The 18845-nt window shown below is 61.9% G+C and overlaps 2 protein-coding genes across 5 annotated transcripts; one reads left to right on the top strand and one right to left on the bottom strand.

The window, feature by feature from the left end:
* The first annotated feature begins 605 nt into the window (after window positions 1–605).
* On the top strand, window positions 606–5995 carry PLK1 (polo like kinase 1). The gene is made up of 10 exons (XM_063414553.1): window positions 606–1485; window positions 1611–1779; window positions 1857–2001; window positions 2343–2436; window positions 2933–3152; window positions 3635–3793; window positions 3875–3952; window positions 4407–4561; window positions 4992–5174; window positions 5509–5995. The coding sequence occupies exons 1-10, from the start codon at window positions 1081–1083 to the stop codon at window positions 5713–5715; spliced, it is 1815 nt and encodes a 604-aa protein (XP_063270623.1). The 5' UTR covers window positions 606–1080; the 3' UTR covers window positions 5716–5995.
* Window positions 5996–6143: 148 nt separating this feature from the next.
* On the bottom strand, window positions 6144–16606 carry ERN2 (endoplasmic reticulum to nucleus signaling 2). 4 transcript variants are annotated; one of them, XM_063414548.1, is made up of 23 exons: window positions 16444–16526; window positions 14638–14722; window positions 14093–14210; window positions 13760–13793; window positions 13161–13233; window positions 12986–13058; window positions 12739–12861; window positions 12552–12653; window positions 12072–12333; window positions 11896–11974; window positions 11676–11826; window positions 11196–11317; window positions 10874–11050; window positions 10529–10778; window positions 10184–10274; window positions 9515–9704; window positions 9247–9346; window positions 8879–9078; window positions 8619–8766; window positions 8383–8510; window positions 8067–8190; window positions 7748–7815; window positions 6144–7672 (listed from the first exon to the last, which is right to left on the bottom strand). In XM_063414548.1, exons 2-23 carry the CDS (start codon window positions 14677–14679, stop codon window positions 7481–7483), a joined length of 2847 nt encoding a protein of 948 aa, XP_063270618.1. In that variant the 5' UTR covers window positions 14680–14722; window positions 16444–16526; the 3' UTR covers window positions 6144–7480. The 4 variants fall into 4 exon arrangements, with proteins under 4 accessions (XP_063270618.1, XP_063270616.1, XP_063270615.1 ...); XM_063414546.1 differs by lacking the exon at window positions 14638–14722 and having other exon boundaries at window positions 16444–16606; XM_063414545.1 differs by lacking the exon at window positions 16444–16526 and having other exon boundaries at window positions 11676–11820; window positions 14638–16391.
* Between the last annotated feature and the right edge of the window lie 2239 nt (window positions 16607–18845).

An 18845-nucleotide genomic window follows, 5' to 3' on the forward strand; every position in this document is an offset into this window, starting at 1 on the left:
GTTGATGGGGAAAGGAGCCCAAACGATGTTAATTCCCTCAGCCCATGGGACCGTGCATGCAAGGAGGCAGAGAGCAGGTGCCTGGGCTGAGGCACCGCTGCTGGTCCTGTGTGGTTTTGGGTTGTTTTTCACTGGTGTTGAAGTAAAGGCTTGGGAAGATCCCACGGTCACTTCTCTTGGCAAGTGGGGCCCAGGAGCCAGCACTGCAATGCTGCGGAGCCTGGGGTGGGGACCCTGGGGCAGGGGGTCAGGGGGCAGCGTGTGCGGGGAGAGGGGACAGCCCCTGGGCGCTGCCACACTGGCACCCGAGGGGCAGCAGGGTGGGGGTGCCTGCGCTACAAAAACCAGCCCAAAGAGCGGTCCTTGGTGCCCGCGGGAGTCCCGCCGGGAACCGGACACGGAAGCCGCGAGGAGCGGGCGGTGCCGCCGCCCTGCCTCTCCCGGGAGAATCCACGCTGGGTGCAAATCCCAGGGGAATGTCCTTGTCGGAGCGCCTCGTGCCCGCGCTCGGGGGCCCCGCGGGGCCGCGCTCGGCCCGGGGCTCGGCAGCGGGAGCGCGCCTCGCGCGCCTCGGGGCCGGCGGGAGCGCGCGCGGCCACACCCAACGGCCGCCGGCGCACGCGCACACCCGAGGGAGCCGTGGGGGCGTGTCCGAGCGCGGTGTGGGGGCGTGTCCGAGCGCGCCCGGCCCCGCCCCCGCGGCGCGCGTGTCCCTCAGCTCCCATGGTGCCGCGCGCGCCGCGTGGATTTTAAATCGTGCGGCCAATGGGGAGCGGCCGCGCGCCGTAACGGCCCCGGCGCCGCCTTTGAATCGCGGCCGCTCCGACCGAGACAGCGAGCGAGCTCCGCCCGGCACCGCCGCTGATTCTGCACAGGGACCCGGCACCGAGATCTGCCGCCGCGGCACCGAGATCTGCCGCTGCTTCTGCACAGGACCCGGCAACCGCTGCTGCACCGGCACCGAGAGCCGCCGCTGCTTCGGTACAGGCACCGGGACCCGCCGTTCCTCCGGCACCCACTGCCTCGGTACCGGGAGCCGGGACCCGCCGGTGCCCCAGCGCAGCTCCGCGCGGGCACAGCATGAGCGCTCCGGGCGGGAAGGCGGCGCGGCCGGCCGCTGCTCCGGTGCGGGCGGAGCCGCCCCGCGCGGAGCCGGCCCGGGCGGCGGCGGCGGCGGCGGCGGCGGGGAAGGAGGTGCCGAAGGTGCTCGTGGACCCGCGCACCCGGCGCAGCTTCGTGCGCGGGCGGTTCCTGGGCAAGGGCGGCTTCGCGCGGTGCTACGAGCTGGCCGAGGCCGAGAGCCGGGAGGTGTTTGCGGGGAAGGTGGTGCCCAAGTCGCTGCTGGTGAAGCCGCACCAGAAGGAGAAGATGTCCATGGAGATCGCCATCCACCGCAGCCTCTCCCACCGCCACGTCGTCGGCTTTCAGGGCTTCTTCGAGGACGACGACTTCGTCTACGTCGTGCTGGAGCTCTGCCGCCGCAGGGTGAGGGGCCGGGGGCGGGTGGCGGTGTGCCCCGGGTCCTGACTGTCCCTTCCCCGCGTCCTGCGCTACTGATCTTGTTCCCGTCCCGCAACCCCCGCCCCGTACTGACCGACCGTCCCCCACAGTCGCTGCTGGAGCTGCACAAGCGGCGGAAGGCGCTGAGTGAGCCCGAGGTGCGGTACTACCTGCGGCAGACCATCCTGGGCTGCCAGTACCTGCACAGCCACCGCGTCATCCACCGCGACCTCAAGCTGGGCAACCTCTTCCTCAGCGACGACATGGAGGTGAAGATCGGTAAGTGACAAGGACCCCAGCCCAGGCACCGGCCAGCCAGGGCGGCTTGGTCATATCCCCTCTCCCTGTCCCTCCAGGTGACTTTGGCCTGGCCACCAAGGTGGAGTACGACGGGGAGCGAAAGAAGACCCTATGTGGGACGCCCAACTACATCGCCCCAGAGGTGCTGGGCAAGAAGGGGCACAGCTTTGAGGTGGACATCTGGTCCATCGGCTGCATCATGTGAGTCAAATTGCCTTTCAGAGGCCATGGGGATGGGCAATCCCTGTGGTTCTGGTCTTAACTCCAAAGCTCCAGGTCACTGTCTCCACAGTGCTGAGTCCTGCTGCCAGGCAGCTCCTGACCTTCCCTAACTGAAACTTTGCCAGCAGGGTGCTAGATCTCAGCTTCCCTTTCCAGGGGACAGGATCCAGGCACAGTACACGTAGCTGTCAGTGTGTCTAATGCTAAGTGTGTTCCCTCTGCCAGGAAAGCCCCTGGGTGTGCTTAGGATATGGTTGCTTCTATGCACAATCTGAGTTTCTTCTGCAAAACTGACACCCTTTTTTTCTGGGAATGCCCAGGTACACTCTTCTGGTGGGGAAACCTCCTTTTGAGACTTCTTGTCTAAAGGATACATATCTCCGGATCAAGAAGAACGAGTACACCATTCCCAAGGTACGCTGCTTCCCACGGAGGATCTGCTTGGCTCACAGTGGTGCTTGGTCAGCCTCCTGCTGCAGCCTGTGTCTGCCACTCCGTGGGCTCTCACATAGCAGGGCAGGGGCTGTCAGTGCTGGGAGGGGCTGGTTCAGGATGGGGTGGTGTGAACCTCATGGGGAGCCAGCAGCTCCTTGCCCCCCGATCCAGCAAAAATCTGAGCTGGGCTGTGGGGGTGAATGGACATGGGCAAGTCCACAAGGTCTGGGCCAGGTCCCCAGCTCATCCCACTGCTGATGAGTTGGTGTTGCTCAAGTCAGTTGACCTCAGGCTTTGGGTGCCGTTAGGAGCCGGTTCTCTGTGCTACCCAGTTCTGCTTCCCCGGGCTTGTGTCCTGCTGGCCTGATACAGCACTGGAGCTCTGCTCCAGGTGGAGCTTCCCTGGGTTGTAAACCCTGTTCATTTGTCACTAGAGCACATTGTCCCCTGACCCATCTCTAAACTCCACCCTCAGCACATCAACCCTGTGGCCGCAAACCTCATCCAGAGGATGCTGCGGTCGGACCCTGCCGCACGCCCGACCATCGACGAGCTGCTCAACGACGAGTTCTTCACCTCGGGGTACCTGCCCAGCCGCCTGCCCACCAGCTGCCTCACCATCGCGCCGCGCTTCTCGCTGGCGCCCAGCGCCGTGGAGCTGGGCGGGCGCAAGCCGCTGACTGCGCTCAATAAAGGTGGGTGTGGGTGCCCGGGGGAGGCTGGGCTGGGCAGAGCCTGCCTGGCTCTAGCAGCATCCACAGCCACCAATGTGCCTCCCTCACATCATCTCCGGATCCTTATGGAGACTCAGAGCCTTTGTGGGCTAGGGGGCTCTCCTTGCTGTGCCCGGGATGAAGCACTGCATTTGCTTCAACTCTGTAATGGGCTCAAACTGATGCCTGGGAAATTCTGCCAGAACGTGAGGAAGATCTTCTTTCCTGTGCAGTGCCTGAGCACTGAGCAGATTGCCTAGAGAGGGTGTGTGGAGTCTCCCTCCCTGGAGACGTTCCAGAATCCTCTGGACACTTCCTGTGCTCTGGAATTACTCTGCTGGAGCAGGGAAGTGGGACCTTGTGTCCCACCATGGTCCCTTCCAACGGGCTCCGTTCTGTGTGTAAGTCTGGTGCTTTTGCAAAGCTCTCCCTGGTCACATGTCACACTCCTCTCTCTGGCCCAGGACTGGACAGCCCTGCACAGGAGCCCTTGGCAGACAAGGAGGAGGCGGCGGGGCTGCGGGAGATGGGAGATGCTGTCAGTGGCCACCTGGCTGACATGTTACAGCAGCTGACTGCAGTCAACGCAGCCAAGCCCTCCGAGAGAGTAGCAGTGAGGCAAGGTGAGCCTGGGGCAGCCCACAGGCCTTGTGGGGTCCACAGGCTGTGGGAAATTCTCCTAACAAGCTGCTTTCTTCCTGCAGAAGAAGCTGAGGACCCAGCCTGCATTCCCATCTTCTGGGTTAGCAAATGGGTGGACTACTCAGATAAATATGGACTCGGTAAATACTATGGGTGGCAATGCTTCAGGCTTTCCTGGTGTCTGAGGGGCTGGATTGGGGCATTTCCAAGGTCTGGGTTTTTTAATCACCATATTCCAGTGTGTGTCCAAGACCACTGCACGGAATCATACCAAATACCCTGAGAATCCAGGACAGTGGTCGCTGACCATCAGCCCTGGCCACTCTAAGGTGGACAATGTGCATGAGGTGACCAAGCTCTCCCCAGCCTGCACAGGGACCCGTGGTGGCAGCAGAGGCTGTTTCTGCTGCAGCTGATGCAATAAGGGAGATGACCAGTCCAGAGGTGCAAAGGTGCTACCCAGACCTTCCCAAAGAGGAGACCTGGCAGGGACTTGGGGTGGCTGTTAGGGAATCCCTGGGTGATAAACCCAGGTAATTCCCACTGCTGGTGGTCCCCTGAGATTGGAGGCCTCATGGGATCCCTTCTGGGCAGGTTACCAGCTCTGTGACAACAGTGTTGGGGTTCTCTTCAATGACTCCACTCGTCTCATCATGTACAACGATGGGGACAACCTGCAGTACATTGAGCAGAACAACACTGAGTCCTACTTCACCGTGAGGTCCTACCCCTCTGCCCTCAACAAGAAGGTCAGTCCTGGGGACAGGAGCCCTGGCTGGGGGTGGATGAGACTCCTGCCAGCCTCAGGCTCTGATGGCAGGCGGGGTTCCAGGGAGAAACATTCATAATTGGAGGTCACTGGCACTCTACAGGCTTCCTCTAGCTGGTAATGCATGGTCCTAAGGACAGCCACTAGCAGCTCTAACTGCTATCTGAGGCTTATTTATGAGCAGTTTCACAGAAATATAAGTGCCCACATGACTTGCACATACCAAAGTGTTCAGCAAAGCGAGTCTGATGTGTCACAGAGTTAACTTTGAGGATTTCCACAAGTCCTTGCAGTGACACCTCAAGCTCTGAGAGACATAAGGAGGGTCTGGGACTGTGAGGGCAGTCCCTGTGCTCTCCCCCTCCTGCCTGGGGTCACCCTCAGCCCCTCACAGCCCATCCCCTCTGCAGATAACACTACTGAAATACTTCCGCAATTACATGAGTGAGCACTTGCTGAAGGCGGGGGCGAACATCACGCCACGGGAAGGGGACGAGCTGGCCCGGCTGCCCTACCTGTGCACCTGGTTCAGGACCCGCAGCGCCATCATCCTGCACCTCAGCAACGGCACTGTGCAGATCAACTTCTTCCAGGTGAGCCTCTGCAGGGCCCTGGCTCCGGCTGCACGTGGTGCTGCTCGGGTGGTGGCAGGAGGGGATGACCTGAGCCAAGGCTTTGCCCAGGGAGCCCAGCACTGGGAGCTGCCTGTGCTGGTACCCGAGGCCCCCAGGCTCTCCTCACTCATGAGGAGCCATGCTCTGGAGCAGCAGGTTGGCTGCTGCAGCCAGCTCTTGCCCTTTGCTGCACTCTGGAGGAATTCTAGAGGGACCTTTTGCCACGCTCCGGGTGCTGCCGAGATGGCTCATCCAGAGGAAACGCTGTCCCCATGAGCACAGTGCTGAGTGACCGTGTGTTCTGTCCCCCCAGGACCACACCAAGGTCATCCTGTGCCCGCTCATGGCTGCTGTCACGTACATAGATGAGAAACGGGACTTCCGCACGTACAAGCTGAGCCTCATCGAGGAGCACGGCTGCTGCCGGGAGCTGGCCAGCCGCCTGCGCTACGCCCGCACCATGGTGGAGAAGCTGCTCAGCTCCAAGTCAGGCTCAGGCCGGATGAAAGCTTCCGCTTAGACCTTGTTCTTGCTGGACTCAACATCTGTGCCAAACTGCCCAGCTGCGGAGGGAGAGGCCTGGGAGCTGCCCTCCCACGGCCCGGCTGGGGTCCCACTCCTGGGTGTGGGCTCATTGCCACAAGGAAGGCCCTGCTGCTGTGGGAATGGATGGTGTTGTTCATTCTGACTGGTGCCCAAAGGTTTTGCTTCCCGCTCCTAACAAAGTCTATTTTTTAATTCCTTCCCTAGTTTGTTTTTCTAATTTCCCAAAGCCAAAAGTGCAGCTCCACACCAGCCCTCATTTGAGGTGCCTGGGCCCATGCTTGAGCGAGCAGGGCAGGGGCAGAGCAGAGCTGTCACGTGAGGTGTCCGTACACGGCTGTGCCCGTGCTCTGGGCTTCGTGTCCTCTGGTAGAAGCTCAGGTAAGGTATTGAACAAGCCCGGGGTGAGACTGAGCAATCGGCCTTTTAATACTGAAACTCCATGAAACCTCAAATTTTGTATATTGCATAACTTGAATAAAAATTGTTCTACACAGCATGCACGCTGTTTCACTTCCCTTTGCCTTGCTGAGAGAGGGGGCAGCACCTCTCTGGCTTCCCTTCTGAATGAGGCATCGCCTTCCCTTACTCACAGCCCTGGGCTGGGCTTGCCTCTTCCTTGGCTCTGTGACTAATTATGGCTAAAGAATCAGCACAAGTCCTCTCAGGGCTTGTCTTGCAGGAGCCCAGTGACCTGTGTGTACTCCCACCACTGCTCCCTGCCAGCAGCTAGAGCTGCTCTCAGGCCAGTTTGTTTTTAAGCAGGACAAGCTTTTTATTTTTTTTTTTTAATTTTTATAGCTTTTTGTATAAATATATTCTGTAAAGAAACCTGGTACAAACCCTGTTACCTGTGTAACAAAATCCCACACCCCAGCACACACAGGGATCAGACTGTACAAAATTATTGCTGCTCCACAGAGGAGCTTTGCTCTGGGGCTCTCTGTGCCCATGGGCTCAGCTGGTGTTGGAGGCTGGCTCGCAGGGAACACATGGCCATGGGGATGCCATGGACCACAGCACCCACAGGACACCAGCCCTGGGCAGCAGGAGAGGCTGGGGGAGCTGCAGGCATTACGCCTGTGTTGAGGGAAGGATCCCAGGGGCAAGGAATTCCCTCCTTTGTGCCCAGAGCCAGCCCTTCCTGGGCTGCTGTGCCATCTGCTCAGGGGCTCAGGCCTGGCAGAGGGACAGGCTGCTGGGGACCCTCAGGGAGGAACCCTTGTTAGAGCCCAGCTGAGATTCACATCTTCGCTGTGGGGGCTGTGCCCTCACAGCCCGGCTGCCAGGGCCAGCGCCCAGCCCAGGGTGGCCGAGCACAGCTGAGGGCTCAGCTCCAGTGCCAACACCAGGGGCCTGGCCCTGCTCACAGCTCAACGAGCTGCGTCCCCTGGCACAGGAGAGGACACACGGGACAAAGCTCCCTGTCCCTGGTGAATGTCCCCTGGGACTGATGCCAGCTTGAGGGCATCGCTGTGCCAGGGCCTCGCTGTGGCTGTCCCTAGGAAAACACCTTTTCCTCTTTCTTGTCCAAGCACTGTATCCACCCGAGATATCTTTGTTTTCCGACCCAAATGCCTTCACACTTGAGCCTGACTGTGAGTGTTTGCCAGAGGGTCCCTCAGGGAGCAGCACGGTGTCCCCGGTGCCTGCTGAGCCCCGCCCGGCCCTGGCAGAAGGACTCGGGGAGGGCCTGGGCAGGGGACAGCGGCCGTGGTGCCCCGGGCACGGCCCGTGCCCGCTCAGGCGCCGCCGCCCCGCAGGGCCTGGCAGTAGTAGGGTTGGAAGGTGCGCTCGTGGGCACAGGCCCGCATGGCGCCGTGCGTGTGCAGCAGCAGCCGCGGGAAGCGCGAGGTGAAGTACTGCACAAAGCCCTCGGGGACAGCGCCCAGGGCCGCCCGCACGTCCGCCGGCAGCTCGTGGTAGTGGTGCTTCTGCGGGAGAGAGCGTGAGGTGAGGAGGACGGGCACGGTGCGGGTGGCAGGGCCACGGGGCAGCGGGGGCCGTACCTTGTTCCTCATGGCCCGCAGCAGGTCACGCACTGAGCCCCCCTTGTAGGTGCGGAACTTCCTCAGGTCTGGGGACAGCAGGACAGACACGAGTGAGGTGGGACACGGGGGCGAGGGGCTGCCACAGCCCCCGTAGTGCAAGCCCCAGCCCTGCTCCACTGTGGCCTCCCAAGGAAGAGCTGCCACCTTCACCTGCCCTGCTTTTCAGCTCCTGGGCACAAGCAGGTGCCTGCTGGCCTGTAAAAGCACCAGCCCTTCCAGCCCCAGTCCCTACGTGCTTCACTGGACCCAGTGATGGGCCTGGCTCCTCCACACTCACCCATCTGCAGTGGCAGGGAGATGTGCATCCTCCAGTTGGTCCTCACCACCGCCCGTGCCCCCGATTCCAGGGCTGAGACGATGGGCCCCTCCGCTGGCTCCTTCTCCACACGGTCACTGACGTCCTGTGTGCCCAAGAGCGGGGATGGGGTGGGTATGGCACTGCCCCTGCTCTGCACGAGGTGGGACAGAGACCAGGGACCCTCACCCCTCCCAAGAGAAGCTCACAAGGAGCATGCTGACCTAAATGCAGCAGTTCCCAGCACATTTTTCAGTGCACACCTGTGTTCACTGCCGGTGGGACGGCACAGGCTCACCTGGAAGAATTGCAGCTGCTTCTCCTGACTCCAGAAAAAGGGATGCACAAGGACCACAGGGGCTGAGGGCCGTCGCTGGGGCTCGGAGCTGATCATTGCCACAATCAGCTCCCTCGCAACGAGTTTGTCTGGGGGTGAAAGAGAACAGCAGAGAGCTCACCCCTGTGCCAGCACCCACAGCTGCCCCTCAGCCCGGAGCCTCCCTGCAGTGCTGTGCCAAGGGGGAAGGGCCTCACCGTGAGCCTCCTCCTGCAGGCAGCTCAGCTGGTAGCAGCCCGCCAGGATGTTGGCCTGGCGCCGCAGGCTGTCCCCAAAGGGGTGCTGTCCCCCCGACACCACGTAGTAGAAGACACACCCGGCTGAGAAGATGTCCACAGCACTGGTCTGCAAAACATGGGGGCACGCATAGTGGCTGCTGCTGTCCCACCAGCAGGCAAACAGACACCAGCATGGGCCCAAGGAGCACCCGGGGCGAGGATGGCCACAGCTCACTGACTGGGTTCTCCTTGGGGGCCTCCTGCAGCACCTCGGGCGCGATCCAGCCCTCAGTGCCGGGGATCCCGGAGCGGAGGCTGAAGCTCTGTCGTCCCCCCTGAAGTTTCTTGCACAGGCCAAAGTCGGAGATGACGGCGCGGATCTGCCCGTGGCGATTGGGGGCAGAGATGAGGATGTTACAGGGCTTCAGGTCACGGTGCACTGCGAGGGAGAGCGGGCAGTGTCACCCGGCAGGGCTGGAGCAAACAGGGCTCTGCCACAGCCCCGCGTGCTGCTGACCCCCACAGCTACTGCCCAAAGCCCAGCAGCCGCTGCCCAAACCCTGCAGCACAGCTGGGGAGAGGCTGGAGGGGCACTGCCAGCCCTTACCGATGCTGAGGGAGTGCAGGTGTGCCAGCCCGGACATGGTCTGACGCAGCACGGACACCGCGTCCAGCCCGCGGCGGTCAAAGCCGGGGCTCTCCACGTACTGGAACCACACAGAAGGAGAGGAGCTAAGCCGGGTTTACTGGGCAAAGGCAAGCTGGCTGGAGAGACACACCCAGCGTATGGCGGGTGTTGGAAAAGAGCCCTGCAGAGGCTGTTTGTGCCCGAGGCTTGTTGCCAGCTCCCGCAGCAGTGCCCTGCCCGGGCTCACCTCCTGCAGCGTGGCGGAGCACAGCTCGATGGCGATGTAGTGGAACTGCCGGTCCCTCTCCGTGCAGAAGTAGCGCACAACGTGCGGGTGCTCGTCCGACTCGCGCAGCAGCTGCACCTCCCGCTCCAGCAGGTGCACACACTCCGGCAGGAGACGCTTCACGGCCACGCTGCGGCCCTCAAAGTGCCCCCTGTGCAGAGCCCCCAGTGTGTGGGCACACCCCAGCACCCTCACCCGCAGGGCCCTCAGCACACATCACTGTGCTGTGACCCCAAAGCCTGGTCACACCACCGACAGGAAGAGACCTTCCCCAGGGTAAGCTGGGAACTGAAGGCTTTCAGTTTTGTAAGAAAATCATATCCATTGCTTTTTACTGTGTTCAGTGGTGGAAAAGGGCCTCAGCCAGAGCCTAGGAACCGTGCAAGGGGCCAGAGCAGGGGCAGGCAGGCAGGGAAGGGTGCAAGGGGGACCTGCCCTGTGTACCCAGTGCCTGGTTAATGAGGGCCACAAGCCCAGCTCCAGGATGGGTGGGATGAGCACCAGAAGCAGGTGAAAGTGGTGAGTTGTTCTCAGAAGTCCCTGAACCAGTGGCCACCACCCTGGGCAAGAGCTACCTTGTCACTGTCCCTGTGGCTCCCAGAGTGGGGGCAGGCACCCAGTGTCACCCACCTGAAGACAAAGGTTCCTCCAGCTCCATGGCCCAGCACATCTTTGGGGTTAAAAGAAACTTTCCCAACCACAACCAGGTCTGATTCTGCCTCTGCAAGAGAGGACAGCCATCTTCCAGCCTCCGAGCATTAGCTCTCTATAGAGGACACCTGTTTCTCTATTCACCTGGCCATTTCTTGGGCCCTCCTCTTATGCAGCCCATGTTTATCCAGCAGCAGATCAGACACCTCCTCCCATCCCAGGTGGGCTGCAGCCCTCTCATCTGTGGGCATCCCTGCACCTGCTGTGAGTGCTGGCATCTCTGGACAGGGGCCCCCACAGCCTGCCCACTCCCCCTGCACCCACCTTCAGCAGCCACTGGGGCGGCTGGCTCTGGGCTGACCGTGCCATTAGCTGGGTCCTTCAGGCAGGCTGAGGGGCTGGAGCTCTGCGAGAGCTCGGATGCACTTCCCTGGCTCAGCTCCAGCTCCCTGGGCTCCTCAGGGATGCCCTCCCTGGAGGCTCGGCCGGGGCGCAGCATCTCCTGCTGCTGCTGCAGGAGCTGTATCTGCTCCTCCAGCTGCTGCTGCTGTGCCACATGCTGCCGCTGCAGCTTCTGGAACACAAACCATGGGAATAGTCAGCTCCATGCCTGGAGCCACGCTGGGGCATCAGCTCTGCTGTCCCTCTCCCTCCACCACCACCACTCACTACGAGCAGCAGGACCAGGATTCCCCCGCCCAGCAGAGCTGTGCCGACGCCAGCCATCAGCAGGTCCCAGGTGCCAGACTCAGGATACACCTCCACCTGCTCCCCGGGCATGGGGTCTGGCTGGAGCTGCCCCTCGCTGCGGACAGCTGGCTCCTCCGGGCTGCTCGGGGCCAGGAACTGCAACACACACCCAGGGCTGGGTGACATAAGACGCACAGACTGCAGGGCACTTGGGTGTGGGACTTCTCTCCCATGCTGGGGACCCACTGCTCACCCCAAGCAGCACAGACCCTTCAGTGACCCAGCACCCTTCAGCACTCACATCGTCGAACACGGTCCTGGTGGGAGGAGCCCTGGGGATGATGGTTTCTGTGGTCTTCCTCAGGTTCTCTGGGAAGGCTCGCAGCATCGTGGTGTGGACCACGGGAGGCAGCTCATGGTGCCCTGTGGCAGGAGGGGAACAGAGACAACCCTCAGTTCATGTCTTAGTTTCAGCATCCATCCCTTGCCAGCAGCCCTGACCCTCCTGGAGTAGGGGGATTTCTTCTCATGGGACCCCAACATGGGTAACTGAGCCCTGCTTCAAAGGGTCCCTGCCCACCCCCGCACGGGGTATCTGGCAGTCACTCCTGGGGAGGGGACAAGGATCGGCTGAAAGCCCAATGTGAGTCAGCCTTAATCCCATTCATCCCACTGGGTTGGGCAATTGCTCCTAAAGCACAGCAGCAGCTCGGGTTGCTCCCTGCCAGGCACCGTCTGGGAGCCAGGACACGGGAAGTGTGCGCCTACCACGGATCCACACCTATGAGCAGCCACTGGTTGTGAAGTGAGGTGATGCTGCCCTGCGGGTACTTGACGTTGGTGCTGGGCATGATCTCGCACTCCCCGGACTCCCTCATGGTCACGTCGTCCGTGGTGGGGCCGTCGATCCTGGCCAGTGTGATGCCCTGGGGCTGGGGATGTGGCAGCTGTGGGGCACTGCGCGCCCGCGGCGCTCAGCCCGCGGGGCGGGGGACACTCACCACCAGCGCCACGCCGCCGTGCACCAGCGATGTCACGGCGTAGAAACTGGCCGCGTGCTTGCCCACGTAGAGCGCCGGCCTGCAGGGCGGGACGGGCGTCACCCTCCGTCCGCCACGGAGCGGGGTGGCCCGGCACGGGGACACGGGTGCCTCCCCACCACTCAGGAACCACATACAGCAGCTGGGTCTTGGTGGCGGCAAAGTCCTTGACGGACTGGTAGCTCCACTTGAGGACGTGGATGTCCTGTGACTGGAAGGTCAGGTAGCGCAGGGTCTCCATGGCCAGGTTGAGGTGGGGGAGGCGGCGCAGGCTGTCCTGGTGCCACAGGTAGATGCCGACCACAGGTGAGCCGTAGTTCTGCGCCCACAGGACCTCCCCACTCTCCTTGTCCAGGGTCACCACCAGCCCGTCCCCGCTTGAGGCCAAGTGTGCCATTTCTGGAGAGAGCAAGAGGGATGAGGGACGCAGCAGCTGGGCTGTGTCTCCTCTGGTCACCCTCAGTGCCATGTGCTGCTGCCTGTTCTCCCCAGCAATGGGCACAGCTGAGACCCGCTGGCCCTGGCACTGTCACCCCAGGCCCCTGCACAGCCAGAGTCCTGGGGGAGCTGGGTGCCACGACTGCCACAGCTCCCGTGGCTGCTGCACTTCCACTCACTGTAGTGGTAGGACTCCTCGCAGAGCGGGGCCGAGTACTCGGAGAAGGTGGCATTCCAGCGCAGCTCCCGTGACTTGGTGTCATACATGGTGATGACATACTCTGGGGACAGGAGCAGGGCCCGAGATCACCTCCAGCGCCCCATTCCTGGCACCAGGTGGTCGGTGGGGGCACGGGACTGGCTTACGGGTCCGTCCAATGTACAGCAAGGGGCTGGATGGGCACAGACCATCCCAGGCCTCTGTTGAGAGAGTGGTCTGCTTCTCCCCTGACTTGGGGTCCACAATGAACCACGAGTCCTGCTTCTTCCCTGAAAGAAGGAAAATGCTTTCTTTGTAAGTCCCTGTGCCCCGCCTGGCCCAGGAGCTCCTGCTGAGCTCCTGCCCGTGGCCCCCACGGCTCCCGGGAGCCCCGGGCAGCTCCGTGCCCCGTACCGGTGTAGAGCACTCCGTCCGAGCTGCGGCACGGCGAGGACTGCACCAGCTCCGGGATGGTGAACGGCAGCTTCTGCAACACAGGTGGCACAGCAGGTGCAGGCCAGAGTCACCTCTCCAGCCCAGGGCAGCCCAGGGGGTCACAGGATGCCCACAGCCCCACAGCCCTACTGACCATCAAGCCTTCTTTGTTCTTTCCTCCCAGGATATACAGGCTGCCATCATTGGGGTCTGGAAGGAATGCTGGCCTGGGAAGGAGGAGAGAAGGATAAAACATCAGCTACCCCCTGTTGCTGGGCACCTCCAAGGACACAGAGTGGCTGCATTGCAGAATCCCCTTTAGCAGTTTCCTCTGGGGTGTCACTGCAGGACATGACCTCTCCTGGACACCTGCAGCACTGGATTTTGGCAGGAGATAATTCCCACTCTGGTCAGTCCTCGGACTCCCCACAGCCACTCGGAGCCCACCCACCAGGCTGGTGACTGCCCTGCCTGTCTCGAGGAGCTCTTGCTGTCCTGCCTGCCCCCGAGCTTTCAGGGGGATTTCCCTCTTTCTCCCCGTGCTGGTGTGTGTGGTCAAGCTGAGAGCTCCTCGGCTGTGCAGCAGAGGCCAGCTCCTCCTCATCACCATGTGCCAAGTGCCAGCACCAGGGTCAGGGTAAGGTGATGCCATGGCATGGGCTGGGCATTTCATTCCTCTGTGGCTCTCCCTCTCCTCCATCAGTTATCAGGAGCCTCCCGCACTGCCCAGCTGCCTGTGGGGATGACACTCACTCTGCCACATACACCGGCACCTGCAGAATGGGATCTGAAACAGAGAGCGAGAGGCCACATCAGCAGTGCTCCTGTGAGTGGGACAGCACAACACCACTGTTTACCCAGCGTGGCACTGCCACCCAGCCCAGCCACGCAGCCTGTTTGTCTTTCAGAGCCAAAAGAGACACCAATGGCAGATGTTCATCCACACTCAGCTGTGCCTGGGGCCGGGGCTGGGGCTGGCAGCACTGGCAGCCCAGAGCCCATCCAGCAAGAGCCAGGCCAGGGGAGCATTCCTAAACCCCAGAAATGCTCCAGGCTGTAAGCAAACGCCTCCCAGTCACTACTCACCATCCTTCAGGGTCCACTTGACATCCCCCGTGCTCTTGCTGACAGCGTGGAGGTTCCCATCCAGCGTGGAGATGAAGAGCAGCGTTTCTGGGACAGTCACAGCACCACCTTTGAGGCTCTAGGATAGACACACCGTCCTCAAGAGCTGAGTCAGGCTTGGGAACAATCCCCCAGCCCGGGTCCTGTGTGCAGCTCAGCTCCTGGGGCAGCTGCACCCTCAGTGAGCAGCACCACCCGCACCTACAGCCCCTGGCTCCCGCAGCACCGCTCACATCCCACCAGAGCCATCCTGGGGCTGCAGCAGCCTTCCTTCTCCCTGGAAAGAGTTTTCCATCCCACAGGTGGGATGAACTGCAGTGTGGGTGTTCCCAGTCACAACCCTGGATGTCTTTCCAAAGGTGACAAGAGCAGCCCAACCATCGGCTCCTTCCAGAAACAAACGAGTCTGGTGACTTTTCATGCCAGAGAAGTGATGATTGCTTGCCCAGGCCTTCAGAGCTGCAGGTTTCAGCTACCTGACATTGAGGAAGTAATTGCAAATTCACCTGGGAAAGAGGAGTTACTGCTTCCACGTCTGGTGTCCGCATAGCGAGTGCCAGCTCAGCCAGTGCCACATACGCCAGCCTCACCCTGTCAGCAAACAGGGATGGGCAAACAGCACAGGACCCACAGGGCTCTGGCAGTCCCTGATGCCAGGGATTTGGCAGCAGCACCTGAGCCCCTGGCTGGCTGCAGATCAGCATGAGAGGCCCAAGGACACCCCTGGAGCCCAGCCCCTCAGTAGCCCCCTCGCTGCTCTGGGAGCCCGAGCTGGCAGAGCCTGTCCCGGGGGCCTGACCAGGAGCAGGGCCCAGCCAGTGCTTTATGTGAGTCTGAGACCATTTACAGAGCAGAACCTGACAGTACAGGTCTGGCTGTGGCACGGCAGGGCCAGGAGATTCCTTCAGCTGCAACAAAGCACAGGAGCACACACGACCTCCCTCACAATGCACCTCACACCAACCTCCAGCCCAGTTCTTTTTTATTTGCACTTCTTTTTGCTTAATTTTCAGGCGGGGTCAGAGTGAGTTTCCCTGCTCTGGCATTGCCCAGAGGACACGGCGGGCCAGGCAGGGAAGGGGACTGCTCCCCACCATGGCTCCTCCAGCCCCTGTGGCCACGCAGGCGGGATTGCTGCCGGCTGGGGACATGCCAGGCTGGCAGACACGGGGCTCCTGCAGTGAGGCCACCTGCCCGGGGGAAACTGAGACTGCCGAGCCCCCCAGCTGTCAGGGCTCTCCACTTCCTTCCTCCCTGATGCTCTGGGGTTTTTTCCATCCCCTCTGCAAGTGTTTTGGTGCCAGGGCACTCGGGCAAAGGCCAGGCTGCCTGGCCTGCTCCCCGTAAACCTCCACGGGCAGAACTGGGAGCACTGGATGCCTGGGAGCTGCCACCCTCCCACTGGTCCCAGCCCCAGCTGCCCCAGCAGTCGTTCTGGCCGGCCCCAGCCCCGAAGTGTGGCTGTTCCCATGGGCAGCTCCCAGGAGCCGTGCTGTCCCGAGGCTCCCATCACAGCACTCTGGGCTCTGCAGTGATGCCGCTGGGGCCGAGTCGGGGCACAGTCGCTCTCCCAAGGATGGACAGAGACGGACGGCCAAGCACAGACAGAAACTCGGCGCCAGCATCCCCTGCTTCCTTCACTGAAGCAGCTCTCTCCGTGTAACCCAAAGCCACCCTGGCACGCTGCCTATCCACTTGAACCGCCACCAGCTGCAGGAGCTGGATCCGGCTCCGAAGGCACCTCCCTGCCTTCCTGACAGGGAGCACCTCCCTGCAACAGCTCCGCGGGCAGGACCAGGCAGGAGGGGGCCGAGGGCACCCCGGGAAGGGGACTCCGCTCCCGGCCACAGGCAGGCCCGGGAGTGAGGACGGAGAGCAAGCTCCGCTCTGGGTGCCGCAGGACCCCTCGCCCGAGAACAGCCCGGCGCTCCCTCGCACTGCGGCCAACTCCACTCACGGACGGCCACGGGACCCCCGGCAGCATCCTGGCCCCGCGGGCCCCTCACCAACCACGCACACCCTGCGGTGCCCCGCGCACCTGCCCGGCCCGGGGGGCTCCGCTCAGCGGCGGCGCCCGCGGGCGCTCCCGCCGCACCTGCCCCGAGCGGGGCACCCGCGGCTGCCACGCCCGGGGCACCAAGCGCCGTGTGCGGGGCCCTCCCGCAGCACACGCGGGGCACAGTGAGCACACCGGGAACCACGCGGGCACCGCACCGTCACCCCCGACCTTTCCCCGGCGCTGTCCCCCCGCGCTGTCCCCTCCCCGGCGCTGTCGCACCCTCGCGCAGCCCCGCTCCCGGCGGCGGCCGTACCTGTGCCGGGGGCGGCGGCAGCAGCAGCAGCAGCGGCAGGAACGGCAGCAGCGGCGGCAGGAGCCCCCGGAGCCCCCGGAGCCCCCGCGGGCGCGGCGCGGCGGGGCCGCCCATGTCCCGGCCAGGCCAGGCCGGGCCGGGCCGCGCGGCCGCCGTGAGTCAGCGGGGCCGGGGCGGGTCCCGGACGCGGCTCCCGCCCCCCCGCCCCGTACACACACCCCGACCCCGCGGGCCCATCGGCCTCCCCGCCCCGGGGGCGCTCCGGTTCCCGGCCGCTCGCACCGCAGGAGGAGCCGGCCCCGCGGGCACCGAGCCGAGGAACTCCCTCTGGCCGGTAACGCGGGGCGAAGCCCTCCCGGCGGGAGCGGTGGAGGACCCGGCTCCTGCCGCCCCCGCCGCCTCAGCCCGGTGTGCCGGGAGCTGTGCCCGAGGGACAGCGGGGAACGGGGGCTGAACTGAATGCTGAACCCGACAGGACACGCCTGCACACCGAGCACAACAGGAACCTGCCCGCGGCACACGCCGGGAGAACGACAGCGCAAACCGGGGGCTCCTGAGCTGTCCCAGGGATGGGCTTCGGGTGGGGGGAGAGGAGGGGTCCAAAGGCGGAGGCGAAGCCGGGCAGCGCCTGCTCAGCAGGACAAAGCTGAGGCTGCTGAAAGCCCGGCCTGGGGCTGCTCCGGCTCCCGCTTCGGGGGCTGTTCGACGGGAGCGGGACTGGGCCAGCCCAGCCGGGACGGGCCAGGCTCGGGGTAAACGCAGATTAAAGCCCGGCTTTGGGCAGGGAGGTAGAGATTCCGATCCTGCCCATGCGTGTGCAGTGGCACAGGGCAGCAGAACCCAAAACCCCACAGAGGAGATGGGCACCCACAGCTTTGATGTGTCACCAGGTGTGGGGTCCCCTGAATTTTGGTCTGTGTCCATCTTCCTGCAAAGAAACTCACTACAAACCCTTTGCTCTCAGCTGTTCATACAGGAGGAAGCAGCTCAGTACATACAGAATATTGAAACACTCAAACACAGAACTATTTAATTATCAAACTTTAATTAATAAGACTAATCTTACAGAATAAAACACCAGGATAACCAGTCAAGGTTACACTTTAAAAAATCCAGCAGTGCAAATCTAAGACTAAATATTTGTCATCTCCCTCCCCCCAAAATAGGCAATAGATTATTTAAAAATACCATCATACATGGTACTCACATATTCCATTTAAAATAAATCTGCAGTGGACACAAATATCTAAGTTTTTTTTTTAATATAAAACCAAAGAATGAATTGCTTTGAGTATGGGTAAGACAGAGTGAACTTCCATGAGCTACCAAGGCAAATCCTTGGCTAGAAGGTAAAATGGCCACGTTTCATACAAGACTTGCTACGGCTCTCCTGGTCCCCGCTCCTCTCGGTGACAAGGACATTCACTAAGGAAACAACCTGCCAACAGCCTCACTGTCACAGGTGGGGAGAGGCTGCTGGCAGCACTGAGGGTGGAAACGGCTCCACTGGAAAAAACAAGTTACAAAGGAAGAAAAGTAAACGAAGGGAAGTCTGGAAACAAGCCCTGCAAGGATGGGAGCAGGGAGAGCTGTGCCTGGCGGGGTCGGGACCGTGGCTGTGGGGCAGGGGGTGCAGAGCAGACCCCACCGTGGCACCTGGGCACCAGAACAGCAGGGAATTGTTTCTCTTTGGCCCTCAGAGCACAGAGCAGTGGGCACCAGCCAGCAGGTGCAAGCTGAGCAGGGTGTGTGTGGCACCAGCACAGTGTAGTCGTGGTGAGTTTATCTCCCTTGAATCCAGATCACTCTCTTCCATCACCAGAACATTCTGACTGTAGTTACACATTCCTCATCAATGTCATTAATGGAAATTAATAATTTATTTTAAACTCGGTATGAAACCATGTGAGTAACACAAGCTCTTCATGCAACACAGTCTCTGTACAAACCCCAGCCTGGCTGAGCAACCACACTTCTGCATTCCCAACGAAGTGATCCTGGCACTGCTGACACTTGGGATGCACAAACAGAGGAAAGAATACTCCACTTGAGACAAGTAGAGAAGGAGAAAACCGCAGTGGTGGGCACGGAGGGGGAAGGGATGGCACACAGGTGAGCTGTGGTTCTCAGTGTCAGGGAACAAGGAGGGAGCTGGGGGACTGACAGGAGGGATCCCAAGATGGAGCAAGGAGGGGACACTGCCTGGGCTCTGCGAGCAGCCAAGAGCAAACACCAGCTGTGTCCTGCAGGGACCTGCATTCACCTCTCGAGTACTTTAACCTGCAATTGGCAAAACCACAGAGCACCCAGTGCAACCTCACAGGGAGTGGTACCCCAGGATGCTCGCGGGGAATCACATCTACACACAGCAGGAACCAGTCACTGCTGAGAGCACCCTGTTA

This window comes from Prinia subflava, chromosome 17 (genome assembly GCF_021018805.1).
Source record: "Prinia subflava isolate CZ2003 ecotype Zambia chromosome 17, Cam_Psub_1.2, whole genome shotgun sequence".
NCBI lineage: Eukaryota > Metazoa > Chordata > Aves > Passeriformes > Cisticolidae > Prinia > Prinia subflava.

Coding starts and splice junctions, on each gene's coding strand:
- PLK1 (XM_063414553.1), top strand. CDS start 1,081: ATGAGCGCTCCGGGCGGGAAGGCGGCGCGGCCGGCCGCTGCTCCGGTG. Junction 2,002..2,342: donor TGGTCCATCGGCTGCATCAT/GTGAGTCAAATT, acceptor GGGAATGCCCAG/GTACACTCTTCTGGTGGGGA. Junction 5,175..5,508: donor TGCAGATCAACTTCTTCCAG/GTGAGCCTCTGC, acceptor CTGTCCCCCCAG/GACCACACCAAGGTCATCCT.
- ERN2 (XM_063414544.1), bottom strand. CDS start 14,835: ATGCTGATCTGCAGCCAGCCAGGGGCTCAGGTGCTGCTGCCAAATCCC. Junction 13,234..13,759: donor GTGCCGGTGTATGTGGCAGA/GTGAGTGTCATC, acceptor CCTCCTTCCCAG/GCCAGCATTCCTTCCAGACC. Junction 13,059..13,160: donor AGAACAAAGAAGGCTTGATG/GTCAGTAGGGCT, acceptor CCTGTGTTGCAG/AAGCTGCCGTTCACCATCCC.